Here is a 20,000-nt window from a genome sequence, read left to right as displayed (position 1 = left end):
GAATCTTTGTAGTCATCGTACAACTTCTGGAGGTCAATGACCACTTGCTTGATGTCCTCAAAGACATGTCTGATCTTAGGTGCAATGAAGCATGGTGCTACTGAATGTCTTCTGTATGTTACGTTCTCTTCTGTATATGTCTGGCAAAACAGGAGACCTTCAGAGCTCTCAATATAATTCCAGAGTCTCCCATCTAACTTCCAAAGAGCACTGTGTAATTGTAGGTTTGTTTCTGTTGAATTCCTTTTAAAACTGTGAGCCTTATGTTTTCAAGAATTCAAATATTTATAATAAATATGAATTTGTATAATGCTAGTATGATTATAATATAACAATTTTTAGATTTTTTGATTAAGACATCAATCAGGGATTCCTTGTTTTTTTTGTTCTTACTTCATATGGGGTATGAGTAAATATAGGGCACTGCATATGTACAGTAAACTGACGTATGCATGTTTATAATATACCATATTATCTCATCATTTCATCTTTAAAGTGCTTGTTATAATCACATTAGCCCATTGAGTTTATTTTGCAATGTTCTTGCTTTTCTTCATTTAGCTTTACGTCCAGCATTCTGTGCTAATTTAATTCACATGGTAATCTTAGATGCTGGAAAAACAGTCTTCCTAAAAAAGAAAGTTAAAAAATGTAAATATCAAGAAACAAATTGCCATATTCACAAAGATCCTTAGATACCTTAGATGCCGTTTTTTCTTTTTACTGAGAAACACTGCAAAAAGATTAAATAACACCGCTTAGATTTAATTGCATGCAGATATTCTTTAATCAGTGTATAACTAGCTGCTAATCACTGAAAATGAAATTAATTTTTGTACAGTAGGTCAGTTGTCTTTTATATATGATGTAAGATTATAACAAAGCAAAATGCCATAGCATATATCAAAAATCTGTTTTATCAATCTCTACCTACCAATATAAGGCTGAAAATTAAAAAAAATGAAATGATGCATTTACTGTATTTTAGACTTATTTAGCAACATATTTTAATATTACTTTAAGTTTGGTACTTAAACGTGTCACATTTCCACACATTTTTATGAACTGCTTTTGAACTAAATAGATTTTTAAAACAAGGCATCCTTACATCGCCATCTGTACACAAATAACCGCCTTGCTATACAGAGCATAGTTATGGTGACTTTTAATCTGTCAGCAGGATTTTCAGGTCATTTGACAAAAAGGATACAAGTATTGTAGTGAGCACTGAAGGTGACTGCTGGTTTCATCAATCATGCTGGCTTTCTTTAAGTTGATACATAATAGACCCCCTCAATCAACTTCCTAGTTCATTGTCACTTGTTCGTGAACAAAAAAGGTGAAAAGGCTTGACTGAGAGTCAAGGTTATGAAATGACTTCTCCGTTATTTACACATGGAAGAAAGGATAAGACAGCGTTAGAGGAGGATCCTCATGGGGTGTCCAGTTTGTCAATTGGTGATGATAAGCAGTTTGAAATCATATTCAGACCTTGAGCTGTGACAGTGCCTGTCAAAATGGTAAATCTAGACAAGAGGTATTAGAGATTACGGTGTAGTTTATTGACACAGACTGGTCTAACATGCCTAAAAATGCTCAAATAAATTTTTGCTTTGTCGTGTGAGAGGCGTTACAACATGACAGCTTAGTGGCAATATTTGCTTGACCTACAACATATTAGAGGAGGGAAGAAGTGTGTTTGAGTATCCTTTTCAGGTTTCTTACTTGTGTATGTTTATTTATATAAACACACATGCACTATGATTCAAAAATGATTTCGCCTCATAGACACATTCAGGAGTTACAAAATTTGGTACAAACACCAACAATTTGGTTAAAGCCTCCACTAGTCTTTTTTTACAAAAAGTTTACCTGTTAATAATACATCTTATTTGAGTTTAAAGAAAAGAAAACCAGCCTACATTTTAACTATCTTCACATTGATCAGATCTTTTTAAAAAGACCACTACAATTTAAGATAAACTACACATTAGCAGTCAATAAGTGTTGTAGATAATCCCTCACATTTACCACTCAAATCTCATTGATTTTCTCCTCATTAGTACAATTTGTTTCTCTTTGCGTATCCGTGATCATAAAAGCCTACAGGTTGTACTATAAACTGCAGATCTGTGAGGATTTATTACCTAAAAACAAAAAATAGCAGTTCACCACAAAAGTGTTTCAGTACAAAGAAGGAAACACACTGGATGGGAAGAATAGAATGCGAAATGTCCAAGATGTTTGCACACAGAATATTTTCAAGAGCTTATGTTTAATTTAGTTTGACCCACTCTATTTCAATGCAACAAAAGAACAGAAGACGTTACCTTAAGACAAACAAGAAGACCCTTCATTTTCTTCTTATTGACAGATGAGCTGCAAGATAGAGAAATGTTCAATGTAACAACCATTCCATTATTTTTTTTCAGATCTTGGGTCTGCCAGAAGTTTGAGGTTTCTGCTATTTAGTTCGTTCTGATGATAACTCTTAGCCACATGTACTACCAGTACTAAGCTTGTTTATTCAGTCCAATGTTCATTTTAATTCTGCCAGGTTTGTCAACAAACCTGTTTTGTGACATATTCGATTACATGTGCATAGTCTCCGTGTTGATGGAACTCCTAGTACACCTAGATCTGCAGGTCCGTTAAATCCAAATGATTTTCTGTCAATAGCTTTAAGCGAAGGACTTAAGCTCAGGATTCCTAGGATGAAAGGCCAGATTATGAACCTCTTCAGTGCCAAGGGCATTCGATTTCTGTCAGCACAGCACCGCAGAGGTTAAGGCAGTGCCTTGATAAACAGGTATGCTTCACTGCTTTTGGAAATTTGACTTTTTATTGGCTGTTTTTCCACACTGGGTAAAACATGACAGGATGAAGTCAGGCAGGGATCGTGGAGACTAAGGGGTTGACAGTGCAGAACAGCCAGCATCATTTTTTCAACAGGTAACGCAGGGAATGAAGGGCAGTGGGGCAAAAGTTGATGTTGAAAAGTTTGAATGTATTGCTGTATTACGTAGTTTTTTTCTTATGATTGTTTTCCATGGAGTTTGTATGTTCTCCCTGTGTTTGCGTGGGTTTGCACAGGGTTCTCTGGTAAATTCCCCACAGTCTTATGACATACTATATAGGGAGATTAATTGGCTTCTGTGAAAATTGGCCCTGGTATGTGTGTGTACGTGTTTGTCTGCGTGTGCCCTGTGATGGACTGGTATCCCATCCAGGGTGTATCCTGCCTTGGGCCTGTTGCTCTCCCATGACCCTGAATTAGATAAATGGATGAATACATTATTTTGTTGTTTAAATGACTGCTAATGACATGATGTGAGTTTTCTCTTAAGGTCCAGAAGAATGTGTGTCTCATAATGTATTTTGAATCAGTAAGTCACAGCTTCCAGATTGTTTGGCTGAGAAATATACAGATGTGTTATCCATGAACTAATGTTCTCCAGTTACTCAAAAACATCATATCAAGTTGTGACAGCTCACAACTTCAGTGTAATACATTAGCACCCATGACTAGCTGTCTCATAAAAATAATGTTCGGTTGCTAGTTTGCATCCTGTAAATCTAAGTGGAGTTGATAAAACGGTCCATTACCAGCTAACTGCATAAAGTATTTGTCATTTTACACTCTTCAGTTATTTTTTTAGTGAAGTGTTAAGAATATGAAGCTTTTCTTCTTTCTCCAGTCATACTCTGCCTGTCTGTTATAAGGGTGATAACAACTCTTATAAATGTTTCAGTAACTGTTAAGTAGACAGTTATGTGCGCTCTCATTCCACGCTTATTTGCTTACCGTAATAAACTGTGATAAAATATGTGTCTCTGTAACTGCAAGCATCAGGAGTCACGGAGATTTCCATTGGAAATTATGTTGTGTCTGTTGTAATTGTCCAGCTATTTACATAAAACTGTCAAAACATGACAAATGGGTATTACAGCCATGCGTTTCATTTTATTTTTTTAATCTAAAGAACGTAGCAAATGATGCCCTGAATTATTGCTCATTTTTTTTTAAAATCAACCCTGTTGATTTTTCTTATTCTTTTCCTTCTTCACAGGGAATACATACAATTCACATTCCCAAAACATTGTATTCCAAGTCATAGTTCAGGAATACTGTGCACTTAAATTTTTTTTTTTCAATTGTGGTAACGTTTGATTGTCATTTGTTTTAATGTATCGGAATCTCAGCATTTCTATTTGATGATTCCAAAAGCTGCTGCAGATATAATTCTGGACAAAGTTGTTAGCATAATATAATATGCTGTACAGTTGTTGGACTTGCATAAAGAAATGAAACTTCTTATGAAAAATGGGGGAAATTACAGAATATGAAATTCAAGCTTAGTTTTAATGTTTACAGTACTTCTGGTTCAAATTCCTTTTAAGGTTTTAAAGAATGTAGATGCTTGTTATCTTATGATAACCAAATTGATCTTTTGTAATTCTTGTGCAGTGTTTTTGAAGAACACACCAGTCCCCAAGATTCCAAATGCATGGTGTATAGTCTTAAATAAAACAGTAATGTGTGCTGTCTTCTGGATGTGATAGTACATCACTTCATATAATTCCAGATAATTCGCAAACTATTAAATGTTCCCCCATTTGTTTTTGTTTCTTTGCATGATTTGTGTTATGGTAATTAGTTTAGTGCTCCTAAAACAGAAATTGAGAGCACTTTGCAGCTCTCGAAGAGCGGTTCTTCTGTGCAATGCTGGCAGATGCTGCCATTTTGGCCTTTTTATGCAATGTGGGTTATTTTTCCTTAATGTTCTCCAGAGCTATTTGTTCTTTTTAAGGACAGTTTGTAGAATTGTCCCAGAGCCAGGGAATAAATTTGCCACGTGAGTTGATACTAATTGGGAAGCTGAGCCATCTTTTAACTTAAGATCCGTGGTAATTTAGTAGTCTAACCTACTGGATCTTTGTAATATTCAGAATAAAATATTAGGGTGACTCTCAGTAAGATTCTGTAGATCATATATTAGGCATCCAATGCAGCCAGTGTCTGTTCTCTCACATAGTGCTCAGACAATAGAATGGGAACATTATACTTTTGTGCCTTCTCGTGCTTTGTTACAGTGTTTCATAGCAATTTAGAATTAAATCAGTAAGTAATCGTCCTTTCTTTATTCTCACTTTTGATAAGTAAACCAATTTAAGTAAACCATTGACACATAATACAACTCAAACTAATCTAGAAGCTCAAATTCTTCCACATGCATTATCAATCTTCATGAAAATTATTTCAGCAAAACTAAACCCTTTAAGTGATTGATACAGTATATCCAGATGTATCTGGTACAGTGCTGAGAAAAAGCTTGTGAACTCCTTGTGATTTTCACATATTATTCACATATGAAACCTATTATGTTATTAGATCTTAATCTAAGTCCTAATATTAGCTAATGTTAACCCTGTACCATAATTAATTACTCATTGTTTAATTTATTCATAATTTTCTTTTAAGAGGCATGGAATTGGTTACCGTGAACTCTGTTGGATATTTCCATAAAGCCTGGGTTTGATTCAAGAAGAATCATTGTAGAACTATTTTCTATATTTAGCTTTGAGGCTCACAAACCTTCTCTCTGCATTGTCTATACTGTATGTCTTATATCTAGACTGGCTTTAGATTTTTTAAGTCATCTTATGTGACATTTAATTGGCGATATGATAATATCCTCACAGAGAAAAGATGGGGGAAAACTGCTGTACCTTTGAATCGCCCTGTGAGTGCAAAGTGAAACTCAAGCTGTCCTTTTGGGATTGAACTTTATGAGTTTGTGAATGCAGTACACAAAATGGTAATCCAAAATTACGCGCTGACGTCACACTTTTGTGACACTCCTAAAATGAACTGTAATTCATTAGCTTTGTTCCTAACCAAGACATTAAGGTTTAAGTGAATTTGTTAAAAAGAAATGACACACTTTTTCTCTTCCAGGTCACCAGCCCAGTGTACGTTCCTGCTCAACCTCATGAGCTTCTCCATCGCATGACTGGCAAAGGGCTGGCAGCCTGCTACCATTTCCCTCGTCAGCCCTGCATTTACAACCCCAAGATGGTGTCTGTGCAGATTACTCTGACCAACAGCAGCGACCACAAACTAGAAGACATTCACATAGGAGAGAAGAAACTTCCCTTGGGACTCCACATTCATGAGTTTAACAAGATAGGTGAGACCGACTTTTGATTTATTGTATGCTATACTATATATGTATGCATTTGTGAGTATGTGATATATATTTGTGAGTAGTTATATAATATTGAGTTTTATTTAGTGTGGAAGAACAAATACATAGTGTTATGTGCACTTACAAGTATGCAGGTATTTTAAACGTTCTGGAACTTCATCATCAGAGATTACTATTCTTTCTTCCCATTATATAGTCATTTTTCACATGAGACAGAGGCTTTTACTTAAATATACATTTCTGAAATGCATCTGGTTATAGGTGCCACTTGGTGTTTGTCTTATTTCTTCTGACTGCAGATTGTCAGAAGCTCTGAAGCCTGTGGCTATCATGATGTTTGATGGCTTTTTAAATGGTCAGACAGGCACACACTAAGATATATACCGAAATAGATATAACGTCTTAAATTCATTTGAAGCTGAATCTGTTACAAACAGCACCATGCTGTTTCCATCAAAGATTCTCTGTTCTGGTGTTTGGTTTTATAATGTATGACATTCCATTTCTGTGGAAACTAGACAGGGCTCCTGTAAGTCGCGTGTCGGACATTTCTTTCTTGTTGTTCAGATCACAAAAACGATCTGAAGAGTCCTTGACAATCACTTACAGAATGCAGAATGCCTTATCAGCTTGGAGGATGGCAAGTTACCACTGTTTCGTATGTTTGTGTGTGTGTGTGTTTTTTTGCACAGTAAAATTAAAGCTTTCCAGGAAATTGTGCCTTATGTTGTTAAATTAAAACTGACCTATTTTTAATTCTCTTACTCAGAAAGTCTGGATCCTGAGGCATCTATCACTGTTTCTATGGGCATCGACTTCAATGACTCCACTCAGGCAGCTAACTTTCAGCTTTGGTAAGGATTAAATTTACGTGTCAGTTCTGCAGTATACATTTCTTTCTACACATAATCTCACCTTGTATTTTCACCTTGTTGAATTCTTATTGCAGGATTTTTTAAGCATATTTGCCAGAATATACAGTATCACTGTATTGGAAACACACTGAACATCTACTTTTTTGAGAGTTCTTACATCTTAGAATTTGCAGTACATCTCACAATCACACTTGCATAACCTTACTATAAATTTTCAGGTTCAGTGACAATAACAATTTTTTATCTTTTTTTTGCATAAACCTCGCCATGTTTTTAGCCAGCATAACCAAAACAAGTAATTGTTCCTCTGTGGTGAAAGAGCTTGAGCTGTTAAAGGCGACTTAGCAATAGCTGGGCACTTTTTTCATTGTACCACTGTAATGTATGCTTTGATGCCAAAAACAATGTAATGGCCATTTCTTGCACCTTGCTTTTCAATATAAACAAAACTTTTTTTTTATTGCCTTGGAATTTAGATTTTTTTTACATGTACATGAAAAGCAGGTGCAACGTACAGTTGTAGAACTCTTTCTGTTGTTTTGAAAATGTTTTTCTTCTCTTTTCAGCATGGAATAAACCTTTACTTGTTCCAAACTATTTCAGATATCTTCTTGAACCCATGTGCAGTCTGTTTTTGCTGCTAGATCAAATTAAATTATCAGACTTTGAATTAATTTGAAATGCAGTGTACTAAAACCAAACAGGACCTCACATACACTGTAACTGATAAGCATTACTGTGGCTCCAGTACTTCATGTATATAGCACTGGTTAACCTTGATGTGCTGGCTTTTGTTCTCTAGCATTTGAGGGTTTTTTGTGAGGCAGAGCCACACTCCAGAAAATAAAGGGATTACTTAATTATCTAACCGCAATTTTATCATTAGCATTCCTGGTCTAATCTTTATGCCACAGACAACATACTGTGCTTAACTGTGTTCTTGAAATATATTTTATTTGATTTCTTTCTGAATATAGGATATGAGGCTTCCTTTGCCTCATCCTTATAACAATCTGGAAATGAAATTGCAATTTAAATACTTAGGTAGTTATGAAGCCAATAATGAAAATAAGAATTGTAGCATATCCCATTGATTTTATGCAGATTATCACCTTTATGTTTTGGGAGGTCTGGTGCATTAGTGTTATATATAAAAACTGATTACTTTCCTCCACATTGCCTAGTAATTTTTTATTATTTTCCTATTAGACAAACAACACTGATCAATATAATGGAATGCCAGGCTATGAATAACGTCACCATAAATAGATTTGCCTCAGACATTAAAGGTAGATTAATTTTAATGATCTGGACAATGTGAGCCCAATGACACAGCTCACCAAATTACGGATTGTTAGGTAAGCATTTGTGATAGATTAGTATTATATTTTTTCTTTGCCTCAGGCTGTGGAACAGTTCTTTCTGACATTGTCATGCAGGCCAGCAACTACTTTTTTCCCCTCTTTATTTTTTTTTTTGTTTGTTTCATTAATGAAGCAATTCTCAGATTAATTGCTGCAACTAGATATAGGTTTTATATGATCATAAATCTGTATGTTCGCAGTGTCATTTTGAGTTCTGAGTCATCTCAGGGGAGAAATTCAATAACAGCCTTATCTATTTTTTTTAACAATTTATTAATGTTAGACTGTTTGTTTTCAATATAATGTTTGATTGGATTTTAATTAGGGATTGATTTCAGTGTAATTAAAGAAAATGTTATATTTCTAATGTTGGTGATTAATGTAGACTTTTTTTTTTACTTTAGAAGCCTTGTTATATTGTCAGTTGCTATACTCTACTTTAGGCATACACCTAAAACATTTGAGCATTTACAGATAATATAGGATTTGCAGGACCTGTTTGATAAAGGTTTATTAGTACTCATGCTATTATGGTAAGTGGTTTTAAGAGAGTGGCTATAACTAGTGACACCTGGCATTTTTAAGCAGGTTTTATTTGCAATGGACAAAAGATCTCAAAGTATTCATAAGGAAATGTCAGTTAATATGACTATATAATATTTGTGACTAATGTAATATGACTTAAATTCACTTCTGGTTCTCCATTCCACTAAGCCTGAGACAGTAAGATGGGGTGGAGTTATAAAAAGGTATTATGTAAGAATGGCATTGTAAAGGGTGGGAAATGTATTTGCTTTTGTGCATGAAACCTCAGTTAGGGCACAGTACAACAGTACAAGAGAGGAATTAAGTTTAAAGTTGATGGTAACTATGAAATTAAATAATATCCAGTACAACTTTGTGGTCAGCTTTTTGAAATCCCCGTTTCAGCTTTTGCTGGCAAAAATCATAGCTGCTTTGACAGTTCATGGTTAGCCAATGTAAAAGCTAGAGAATTGCGGCAACTACTTGGGTGAGAACTTGGAACCAGTAGTGGCTGATTTACCAAATTTGAAAAGTGTTTTAGCCTAGATTTTAGATTTCTAGAGAATCTATGGAAACATATGGCCAAGAAGGGATATTAGCAAGGACGAATCCTTTACTGTGATGCAACTCATTTTAGCAGGATGTGAAATTTCAAATATCAGTCTGCTTGTCCTGCTTTTTCGAAAGCCTCAGGATACTTCATGGACCCTATACTGATTTACTATTCCTTAAATACCCCTTTGCTTTGAAAGGTAAATATAATTATCATTTGTATGTGTACTAGCAAGCAAATAAAAGGCCATTTCTTTCTTTCACATAAAAGTGGATATCTTTAACTGTTTCTTGCAGGAAGTGGGGCACCGATAGTGCTCAAAGAATTTGGCCATTAGAGTTCTGTTAATCCTAGACATGAACTAATGGGGCGCAGTGGTGGCACTGTGGCTAAGGATCTGCGCCTGTGGCTGGAAGGTTGCCGGTTCAAATCCCGTGGCTGGCAGAGGAATCCTACTCCGTTGGGCCCCTGAGCAAATTCCTAATGCAAGAAATTGTATATGGCTAATAAAGTGATCTGACTATCTTACTATTCCATCAAATTTATCATTACCATTACTGCAGTTTTCTGCTTGGGTTCATCAGATATATTTTGTGACACTAGCACCTATGTTACATTTCCTCCACATACACACAAATCATATATTTAACACTTCATGTATGTTCCCAATAAATAACATGAAAGAAAATACTGAGGGACTTCTTTGCCTAAATTGAGGAAACATTTTTTATTTGCGAATCAGGGAATCCCTCCTTTGTTGTGTTTTCCAAGAACAAGAAACCCAACCAACAGGCCTTGTTGTAATTATTTTTTTGTGAGCCAGGGCAATACAATTAAAGCCCAAATATTTTACGATCTTAGCAAATGCACAAGGCATTTCAGGAGATTGATTATTCGTAAGGTCTGGACACAAACAGTATTGGGTATGTACACAGTAAAGAACCTTCTTTAGAAGTCAGAAAATGAAGAATTTAAGAAAAACAGTATAGAAAGGATCCCATTTTAAACTTATGTCAAGACAATATCACAATTTTTTTCCCATGACACTAATATCATCAAGAAAAATATTGCAATGCATGGTATACCATCATATTCCCCACTTCTTCTCTGTATCATAAGACATAGCAAAAATATATGCAAATGAAATTCACTGGAAGGAAAAATATTTATCTTCCATTAACAGGGATAATGTATTACTCTGCTGCAAGTATGTTTGCAAACCGTTTGTTTAAAAAGCTGTACAGGAAATAATTAGTAAGGTATAGCAGATACTTGCAGTGAGGCTCTCAGTCGCTTCTGTTCTGTATACTGAAGTGTTCTGAACCTGTCCCCAACAGCAACTGTTCAAACATGCCTGACTTAAAGGGTTATAGTAAGAGAAGGAGAGCACAAACTATTGAATTTAATTTATTGGACTACTGGTGTAGTGTCCAGGGTGTGTCGCACCCTCTCCTTGTGCACAGTATTTACATGGATAGGTTTTGGCTCCCATGTGACCCTGAATTGGATAAAACAGTTAGAAGATGGATGGATGGATGGATATTGTAGTATATTAGTTTTTGCTTTTTCCTTATTTACACTTTGTATAATTTTGACATGTATTGACTTAAAGATTTCTGCACTTTTAGCTAAATATTTTTAGATTCTATTTGTTTTTTTTTTTGCTTTCCCATGTTGTTTAGAATGGGGATGGGAAAGTCTTTGCCTATAGGGCTGGTGTGTCTAGATATTCATTCCATGTCAGCTCTTAACAACCTAAATCAGCTCATTATTGGCTCAATGAGACCAATTTTACAACGTCTCACAGCTCTTCAGGTGCTGCTAATTTAAAGAGACCTAGAAGCCTGCAGGCACAAAGGCCCTCTGTGGCTAGGATAGCCCAACCCTGGTCTAGACGATGTCCATTACCTGCATGTAAGACTCCATACTTGTCTACAGTAAATGTCACCTGCTAGATGGTTAACCAGTCTAACATTATGTCTAGATCTCTGATTTTCATTCTATTCTTTTTGGAGATCTTCCTATTTAGATATCAGGTAGTCAGGTTAGAACACAGATTGCTAAATATGCAAGGATCTAAATTATTTAAATCAAGAAGAGCAGTGGTCCTTATAGAGATACCTGTGGTACTCCACTAATTGTCACCCCTTATGACAAAAACTCTGGTTTTCTACCCAGTCAGTTCTGAATCCAGATCCATGCATTTCTTTGAGTGCATTCTGCCTGCAGTTTGGAAATTAATCTTCTGTTGGAAATAATTTTATCAAAGCATTCTGAACTTCTGGTAGGAATCTTACCTTGCAAAATGGTCTCCAGGGGCAGTGTAGTTCACTCAGACTTTTTGTGTCATTCTTCTGGGCACAGTTAATAAGATCTGAATTTAAGACTGACCTTTTTATTATTTTTGTTCAGTAAAGATACCTGTGCATTTAGTTTTAAAGTGAAGAGAATGAATGAACAGCCAGTTTAAGGCTTAAAATGTATCATTTACCTGTAATATCTATCATATTGCCATCAACCATTTCTCTTCAAATGTTTTTGATTAAACAGCCTGTAATACTGCTATGTATAGTTTGTCAAGTGTCCATTTAGGAAAAACATAAAAGACAACTTGTTTGTAAAGTAATCCTTCAATTTATAGAACAGTTATGTTTGTAAAATCTTTATGCATATCCAAATAACTTAGTTTTACATACTCTACCCCAACTACTGTTAGTGTACTCTTACTACTTATAGTGTATATATAAGATGAGAACATCCCTATGTAGCAGTATCTTCACCCTACAATGCTGAATGCATATAAAATGCAATGCAAAATGTTTTCTGTATTGTTACTTATTTTTCCCCACTGTGGATACTGCAAGACCTGGAATGTTTGCAATGATGCCAGTTGTCAATGGCATCAGATCGCCGTAACACATGGAGCTTTGAATCTAATATGATGGTGATCGCTTTTATCTTATTGCTTCTGTCGCTTGCGGGACACATTCCAGAAATAATGGGCTGAGGCAATTAGAAATCCTTTGAAAAAGACAGTTAAGATGGCGTGAGCAAGCAATGCTTTCCTACAAATTTCTGATCAAATCTCGTCTTGCTCTCTGTACAACACAGAATCTAGCTTTTTATTTCTTATCTTATACTTTTTGTTGATTTAGGGGAATTCCAGAAATTAACTTATGCCTAACTACACTGAACCTACTATATAAAGTCCTTTCTTGCGTATATTTTCACTAGCACATGAACAGTTGAAATTCGTAAATAAAATGCTAGATACCGGACATGTAGATTGATGGACTGTTCCATTTTTTTGACTAGCTTCTATTTTTTTTGTAATATGCAGTATTGTGTCATTTGTATATGAATATATATATTCTGATTATTATTGCTTCTGTTGTTCAGATTTTACTCCCATTTTAGACTGTTCCTTTATTGTGCAATTTCAGAATGTGAATTTAAGTAACTCGAGACATCACAGAATCTGTTTACTTTTAATAGTGTTACTATTATTGCTACTTTTTTGTTTTAGCATATTTCAAGTAATTTGTGTGAATTTGACAAATAATATTCTTTGAATGGAATGAAATAGACTCTGTGATATTGTTCTGGTGTTTAAATAAATGTTTTTTGAAGAATAATTGGATCTCAAATACAGTGCTTATTCCAGATTTAATTCTTAGTTTTAGTAGCAGCATGAAAAGGTTTGAGCTTCTTTATTTTCCACCAAATTGCCTATTTGAAAACTTATAATGGACAGGTGGAAAAAATCAAAGAGATATAGGTTATTCAAGAGTATTTTCCCATTAATTAAATGCCTCCTAGACAGAAGTCTAAAGAATAAATTGGATGCAAACCTTTTTTTCCACTTAGGTTTTGTTTTTGCTTATTTCTGACGGATTTACAGACCATTATGCAAGTAAATTTCACCTAGGTAGGTGAGACTCACAAGTATTGTTTTCACATTTTCAAGTGTTTGCTTCTTTTTAAATTGGTTTGGCTTTGACTTTTTGAGAATTAACTAGACATTTTTTTTCATTTATTTATACCTTCATTCAAAAAAGGTACAGCAGTTATTTTATTGAAGTCCTTCATAATGTTTTTGTGCCCGGTCCCACAGGTCCAGATGAGATCAAATATGATTTGGCACACCTTAACACCAGATGTGTCTCGGAGAGAACATTTGGCCTTTTAAAATCATAGGACCTTGCTGATCCAAATTTATATTTCTTACAGTGGCCTGCCAGACTGAATTCCTTTTGTCTTTTGATTTGTTTTGCTTTTCTTTCCATATTAGTGCATCTTAGTTTTGCAATATAGTAGGGTCTCAACATTTGCAAGGGTTCAATGCAGAGAACCATCGTGATTAGTCAAATTTGCATTTAACCAAGTCCAACCCTATACCGTTGCATAATGTACAACACTATGGTTAAATGGCATAAGTAACCCCCTTTATATGATAATTAAAGTATTAATGCAGTGCCTTCAAGTTAATTAAAATACAATTGATTAACTAAAACAAACAACAGTAATCACAAAAGTAAAGTAATCAGATAAAATTAACAACATGAATCCCTCCTCTGTGTCCAAGGGATGCCTGCACTTTCTTTTTTCTGCATGACTAACGCACCCCACTGTAAAGAATGGGCAATAAAACTGTCAGAGAGCCTGGAAAGTCGTCTCCAGCCTGTCATTCTCCACACCGCAAACAGAACCGGGAGTGTGTGTTACAATATACTGTAAAAACAAGACCACATTTAAATATTGAAAGATGCTGTATATTGGGTGCATGGACACGGGACAGGAAGAGGCTCACTCATTAGCTAGGTTCGACTCATGATCCTAGTCTTTTGCACAGCTAATTAGAAAGTTCCACTTGACCTCTCGCTCTGTTTCATCCCCCTCTGCTCTTCTTTCATCCAAGTGAACACGAGCATGGTAAATTTGCAGATCAACTATACAGCCAGTAATACAACTAAAATTGTAATGGTAAATTTAGACCACTCAAACACTCCTGTTGCATTTGTGGTCTTTTATGCCCATACCTTATAATTGTTTCACTTCATAAAGTTGTATATTGCTAAAATCAAATGTATAGTATTCAGTTTTAAGGCAGGTACATCAGCATTTCCCTCAGCATTTGGATTTTCATTTTTTTTCTGTTGATTCTGAGTTTAAACATAAAGACTTTTATGTTTAACTTTATCCAAAACAATTTAAAGTGTCTTCCAGTATATATTAAGGACCATGCCATCTTTTGTAGTTAGAGGTTAGTAATGGAAGAGTAGCTGAGATCTTACTAGTATGTAACCCAGAATCACATTTCAGCCCCAGCCAAATTAGTATATCAAAATAATGGAAAGATCTGCACAGCTGTAACTTATTTCAGGTTAAATTGAGATCTGGGTGATTATGGCAGCTGTTTATTTGCTGGGGGAGGGTACAAAAGACTTATTTATTCAGGCAGGCAGAAATGGAATGCAAAAAGTGATCATCATTTCTTTCTTGTTGCTCCTCCCAGACAAGCACTTTGTCTTGCATCAAATACAATTGATCCTGTAGCAGTGTAATCACAATTACTCTCCTTCTTAATTGGCCTGCCTGAAATCAGAAAATGGAAACCGATCGTCGGTGTAGTGATCAATAGTATTATCAGAAAGCGGGTGGGGGCAGGGGAGATGGGAGTAATGTGGAGATCAATTGGCCGCAAATGTCAATCATTGGGTGTGTTTTGCATGACAATCATGTCTGTCTCTAAGAGCTGGGAGAGCAAGACATAGCTCACCTCATAGATTTAACTGGTGGATTGTTCTGAAATTAAAAATGGCTGGGCCTACAAAAAGCTTGAGGTGTATGAAATTCCATCATGTAGCTTTTTTAAAGGTTGAATATTTTTTTAACGTGCTTTTCTGTTTTTTCTGTATTTAAATAAAAATTCAAAAAAGTCTCTAAAAGTTTATAGCAAATTAGTTGTCTTTTGCAATATTCATTTGTTTGGTTTCACTTAATTAGACTTTTAGGCTGTTTGGTATACATAGGATCTGTTCAATATCAATGTGCTTTTTGCAGATTCATTTATATTTTTTTCTTGTGTGAAAATAAACATCATTAACATTTATTAACCTAAAATTATTTTCAGCTTGATATAAATGAATCTGCTAGTGTATTTTGGTAGCTTAATGGATGGAGAATGCAGTAAACCTTTGTTTATCTTATTTCTGTAAAAAAATTAACTGGTATGTTTGTATTGACTTATTTTTAAAATTGAGTTTGTAATAAAGATTATATATTCAGCAGTATTAAATGAGAATTGCTACTGTCACATTCCAGTCAATTTTCATAACTTGTTTTGCCTATTTGATCATAGACGATGGAGAATAAATCTGGTATAGTGGTTTTCTCTTTAAAAGATAAGTTGTTTGCTTTATCATTTCTTTTAAGGAGCCTTGATAGTTTTACTTTGGTCCGAATTATTGGGTGATCGTGCTTTCCTGACCCATTGATTTAATGTTGATTCCCTTAGCATCCCAACAAACTGGAAGGTGTTACTGTTCTCTGCAGTATATAAACTGTTGTAGTTTGGGTGCATTGGTCTCTGCATTTAATTTGTATCCACTTTTTTAAACCTCCTGTGAAAGCATAACGTAATTATTCACTGAGCATTGTGGACTTTTTTAACAATGCTTCTCTTATTTGGCCCCTCCTTAAACTAAAGGAAAAATAACAGTGCTCCAGATTGGACTAGTTCGCATTTAAAGTTACCAGCAGTACTAGTCCTGGTCCCAGGATTGAGCAGGTCTGTGTTACATGTCATCATCTTTTTTTTTTTTGTTCTGGTGATGTACAGTATGATACTTTAAGGCAAAGTGCTGAGTGAGAGCATAAAACCCAGGGATGTCATAATAGTTGCATATATAAAAGTCAAGAAGTGGTTCCTGATGATGATGATAATACATTTTATTTGTAAGTGCTTTTCAGAAAATTCAGATGTGGCCTTTTTTGGCTTTTTTTTTCCCTACAGCAGGCAACAGAATGGGACTTTGCGAGGTCAGAACCTAAAACCCTTTGAATGTGGGCTTTGAAATGAATTCCATTTGAATATGAGGGATGTTTTTCACCAGTTATGAGGAGTTGACATTTGACTTCAATTTTTCAGAGCAAATGCTTTAGTTGTTTTCTATATCTTTGCTGTGAGCATTCCGATGGTAGGAGAACAATAAATGTTGAGCATTCTGTCTAGCAGTGTGAGTCTGCTAATGGCTTTGTAACAAATGATAATTCTGAGTGCCGTGACGAGTGTGACCCATTATCACGAGGCGATCTGGAATGTCAGTCTTGTGGCAGGAGTTTCTAATCAAGGTCATGCCACAATCTGCCAGCGTACCAGCTGGCTAATGACTTGTCTTGGTTGGACAGATGCAAAATTGGCATCTCTGATAGTTTCATGTGGATGCCAGACTCATGACTCTTGAGCTAATTTTGAGAGTAATAAAAAAAGCTAATGTGTTTGCAGTTTTATATGTGCCACAAAAAAATAGAAATGTGCAGCTCTTTTCCAGATGCATCAGAATTAACAATGCTAGTAGCTTTGATGAGTCACGTAATAGTAAGATCAGTTTGTCAGCTATAAGGGCTGTTTAAACAGAGATGAGAGCTAATGAGGTGTCTCTTGGGACATGACAATTTTGCCTTGTGACAGAATTTCTTGGAGCCATTTTTTCCCCACATTAAATGTTTGCAGATCAGCACTGCATGGACTTCTGAAAGTGAAGGACTGGGGCTCTGTCATTTGAATGCGATCATTACATCCAAATGAAAACGTGCTTAGTACCTTTTGCATGCATCTCCCCACAGTGGGTAGAGCTGAAGAATATTGTTTGTGGGGAAGAGGAGCAGGAGAACAGAGCCTTTTACAGATTCAGCCTTTGTTGAGCTCAGTACACACACCAGCACAGAGCAGACAAAAACCAAAAGTTTTCTAACCCTTTTTATACAGTATAGTCTCATGTAGTACGCGACAGGCTAGCGTGTTTCAGGTGGTTTTTGTCCTGTTCACTTCTCTTAACAACCTCGTTACAAAACAAACCAATTACTGCTGACTTTACAAAGTCAGTTCTTATCTCACTTGAACAGAGCATGAGGCAGTTAGGTGACATATACAGAGCCGCATAGCTAAGTTAACACAGTCCAATAATCATTCCCTACATACCATAACACTATCAAACGCTAACACTATAACCCTGAATATGTGTCAATATTTTTGTCCCACTTCATCACGCACAAAAATGGACAAAATAACAGTGGTGTTATTTTGAAATGCAGTTAAGTTGAGGAAAATATAACTGAATATTGACAATAATATTGACCTTGGCTTTTCTGTTATTCCATTTTAGTAGTCTATGATGTACTGTACATCCCCAGAGAAATGGAATGGCCTCTTTTAAACTAGACAGATATTTGTTAAGAATTTATGGAGATAGCCTCTTTAATTTTTTTGGTGACCTCCCTGCGACCTCACAGATGATGAAAGAGGATGTGTAGGTACACTCTTCCTCCCTGGCCATCTTCATGAGCAACGTTGCTCTTTTTTAAAACTTTTTGTGATCCCCTTCCATCTTAACATATGACAGGCAATGCTGCCTAAGATACTGGAGATTCAGCAGCCAGAGGCAAATCCCACACAGACAGCACCACTAGCCCACAACTGCGTGAGAGACTGGAGTGGTGGTTCTGTAGCTGTACCTAAAAAAATTTGCAGCCTGTCCTTAACGATGCCCATCCAATTGCGCGCCAGTACTTGAGAAATCCCAATCACTGTCAGCTAGTGACATGACTGTGGCTCGGACCCATGTTCATAGACCTCACCCTGCATTGGGGTGAGAACCTTTACTGTTTAAGACACTCAGAAGGCCATCAGAGCGAGAGCCTTTTGCAACATCTGGCTTTAGCAATAAATGAGTGAAACCGTCTCTTGTCTGCACTTTTCTTGCAGCACAAAAAGCGACCAGTTCAATGTCTCCATTCAGCCTGCAGTGGGCGAGCTGTTCCTGCCCGTCACCATGTTGGAACAAGACTTTCAGAAGGAGCAAGGTGAGTGTACCAGCATAGCCTGGATGATGTCTCTTATTGGTGACATTCACATTAGTAAAGCTGTGATCCCCACACAGCTCTTCAGTTTTTGCAATTGTATAGTGACATTGTATTGGACTGTTAGGAGTCCATTCAAAAGGAGACACACTCCTTGGCAGGGAAGATAGCTGCTGTTTTATTTTTTTCAATGGATGTAAAATGTTTTCGAAAATACTACTAGTAAGCTCTGATGGTTAATACTTGTTACCTTTAGAGGTCATGTCTAATGCATTATCAGTTATAAATAATGTATATGTTTCTAATTATTTGATCTGTAAAGGCAAAATTCTAGACATATAATAGCTTCGCTTTATGTTGGCCATTTTCCAAAATGTCTTTATTAGAAACTTGTATTCTTTTGAAAATATAGTCTAGTCTAATAGTCTCAAATCTAGGTTAGCAAGTCAAGTGTTTTTGACGTTTGGAGTGATCAGCTTTTAATTTCCAACTTCACAGAGGTGCAATTTTATGATACTATTCTTCTGCACACTGTGTTCTCTGTCAATGAATTTCTTGTTTCAGTATTTCAGTACTTCAGTATTTAGTATTTCAGTGTTTCAGTACGTGGGAGAAATTCCTTATAATAATAATAATAATAATAATAATAATAATAATAATTGCTTACACTTATATTGCCAGATTATATTGCCTTAATTGCCAAAACACTCACCACACACCAGCTATCAGTGGTGAGGAGAGCAGAGTAATGAAGCCAATTCATAGATGGGGATTATTAGGAGGCCATGATTGGTAAAGGCCAATGGGAAGTTTGGCCAGGACGCCGGGGTTACACCCCTACTCTTTTCGAGAAACGCCCTGGGATCTTTAATGACCACAGAGAGTCAGGACATCGGTTTTACATCTCATCCGAAGGATGGCGCCTGTTTACAGTATAGTGTCCCCGTCACTATACTGGGGCATTAGGACCCACATGGACCACAGGGTGAGCGGCCCCTGCTGGCCCCACTAACACCTCTTCCAGCAGCAACCTTAGTTTTTCCCAGGAGGTCTCCCATCCAGGTACTGGCCAGGCTCACACCTGCTTAGCTTCAGTGGGTTGCCAGTTGTGAGTTGCAGGGTGATATGGCTGCTGGCTGGCTGGCTTATGGTTTTTTTAAGACCTAGGAACTTTTATCTTTTTGTGACGGGTTAAAAAAAATAAAGATGGGCTTTAATTATTATATTGTTACTGTTTCTGTTGTTGATGAGCTTCCTGAGGTGGGGCGACATTGTACCTGTTAAGTGTAAGGAGTTTTACTTTGACAGCTCCCTGTAGTTTAGCCTTTTCACCTTCCTTTTTCTTACCAAATCTTTATTGACCATCATTTTCTGTGCTGCCCAACTCCCATCT

General features: G+C 36.1%; 1 protein-coding gene across 1 annotated transcript in view; it reads left to right on the top strand.

The window, feature by feature from the left end:
* ap3b1a (adaptor related protein complex 3 subunit beta 1a) overlaps positions 1–20,000 on the top strand; it is a 119,594-nt gene that overhangs the window by 83,918 nt on the left and 15,676 nt on the right. Inside the window, exons 23-25 of the mRNA XM_088910867.1 lie at positions 5,960–6,191; positions 6,979–7,063; positions 18,513–18,610. Of these exons, the coding sequence (XP_088766993.1) occupies positions 5,960–6,191; positions 6,979–7,063; positions 18,513–18,610 (415 nt within the window). The remainder of the gene's footprint in view (positions 1–5,959; positions 6,192–6,978; positions 7,064–18,512; positions 18,611–20,000) is intronic.

The sequence above is a fragment of the Atractosteus spatula genome, chromosome 3, assembly GCF_055471065.1.
Source record: "Atractosteus spatula isolate fAtrSpa1 chromosome 3, fAtrSpa1.hap1, whole genome shotgun sequence".
Lineage (NCBI taxonomy): Eukaryota > Metazoa > Chordata > Actinopteri > Semionotiformes > Lepisosteidae > Atractosteus > Atractosteus spatula.
Note: the sequence above shows the minus strand (reverse complement) of the source record. Positions and strands in the feature narration are given on the sequence as shown.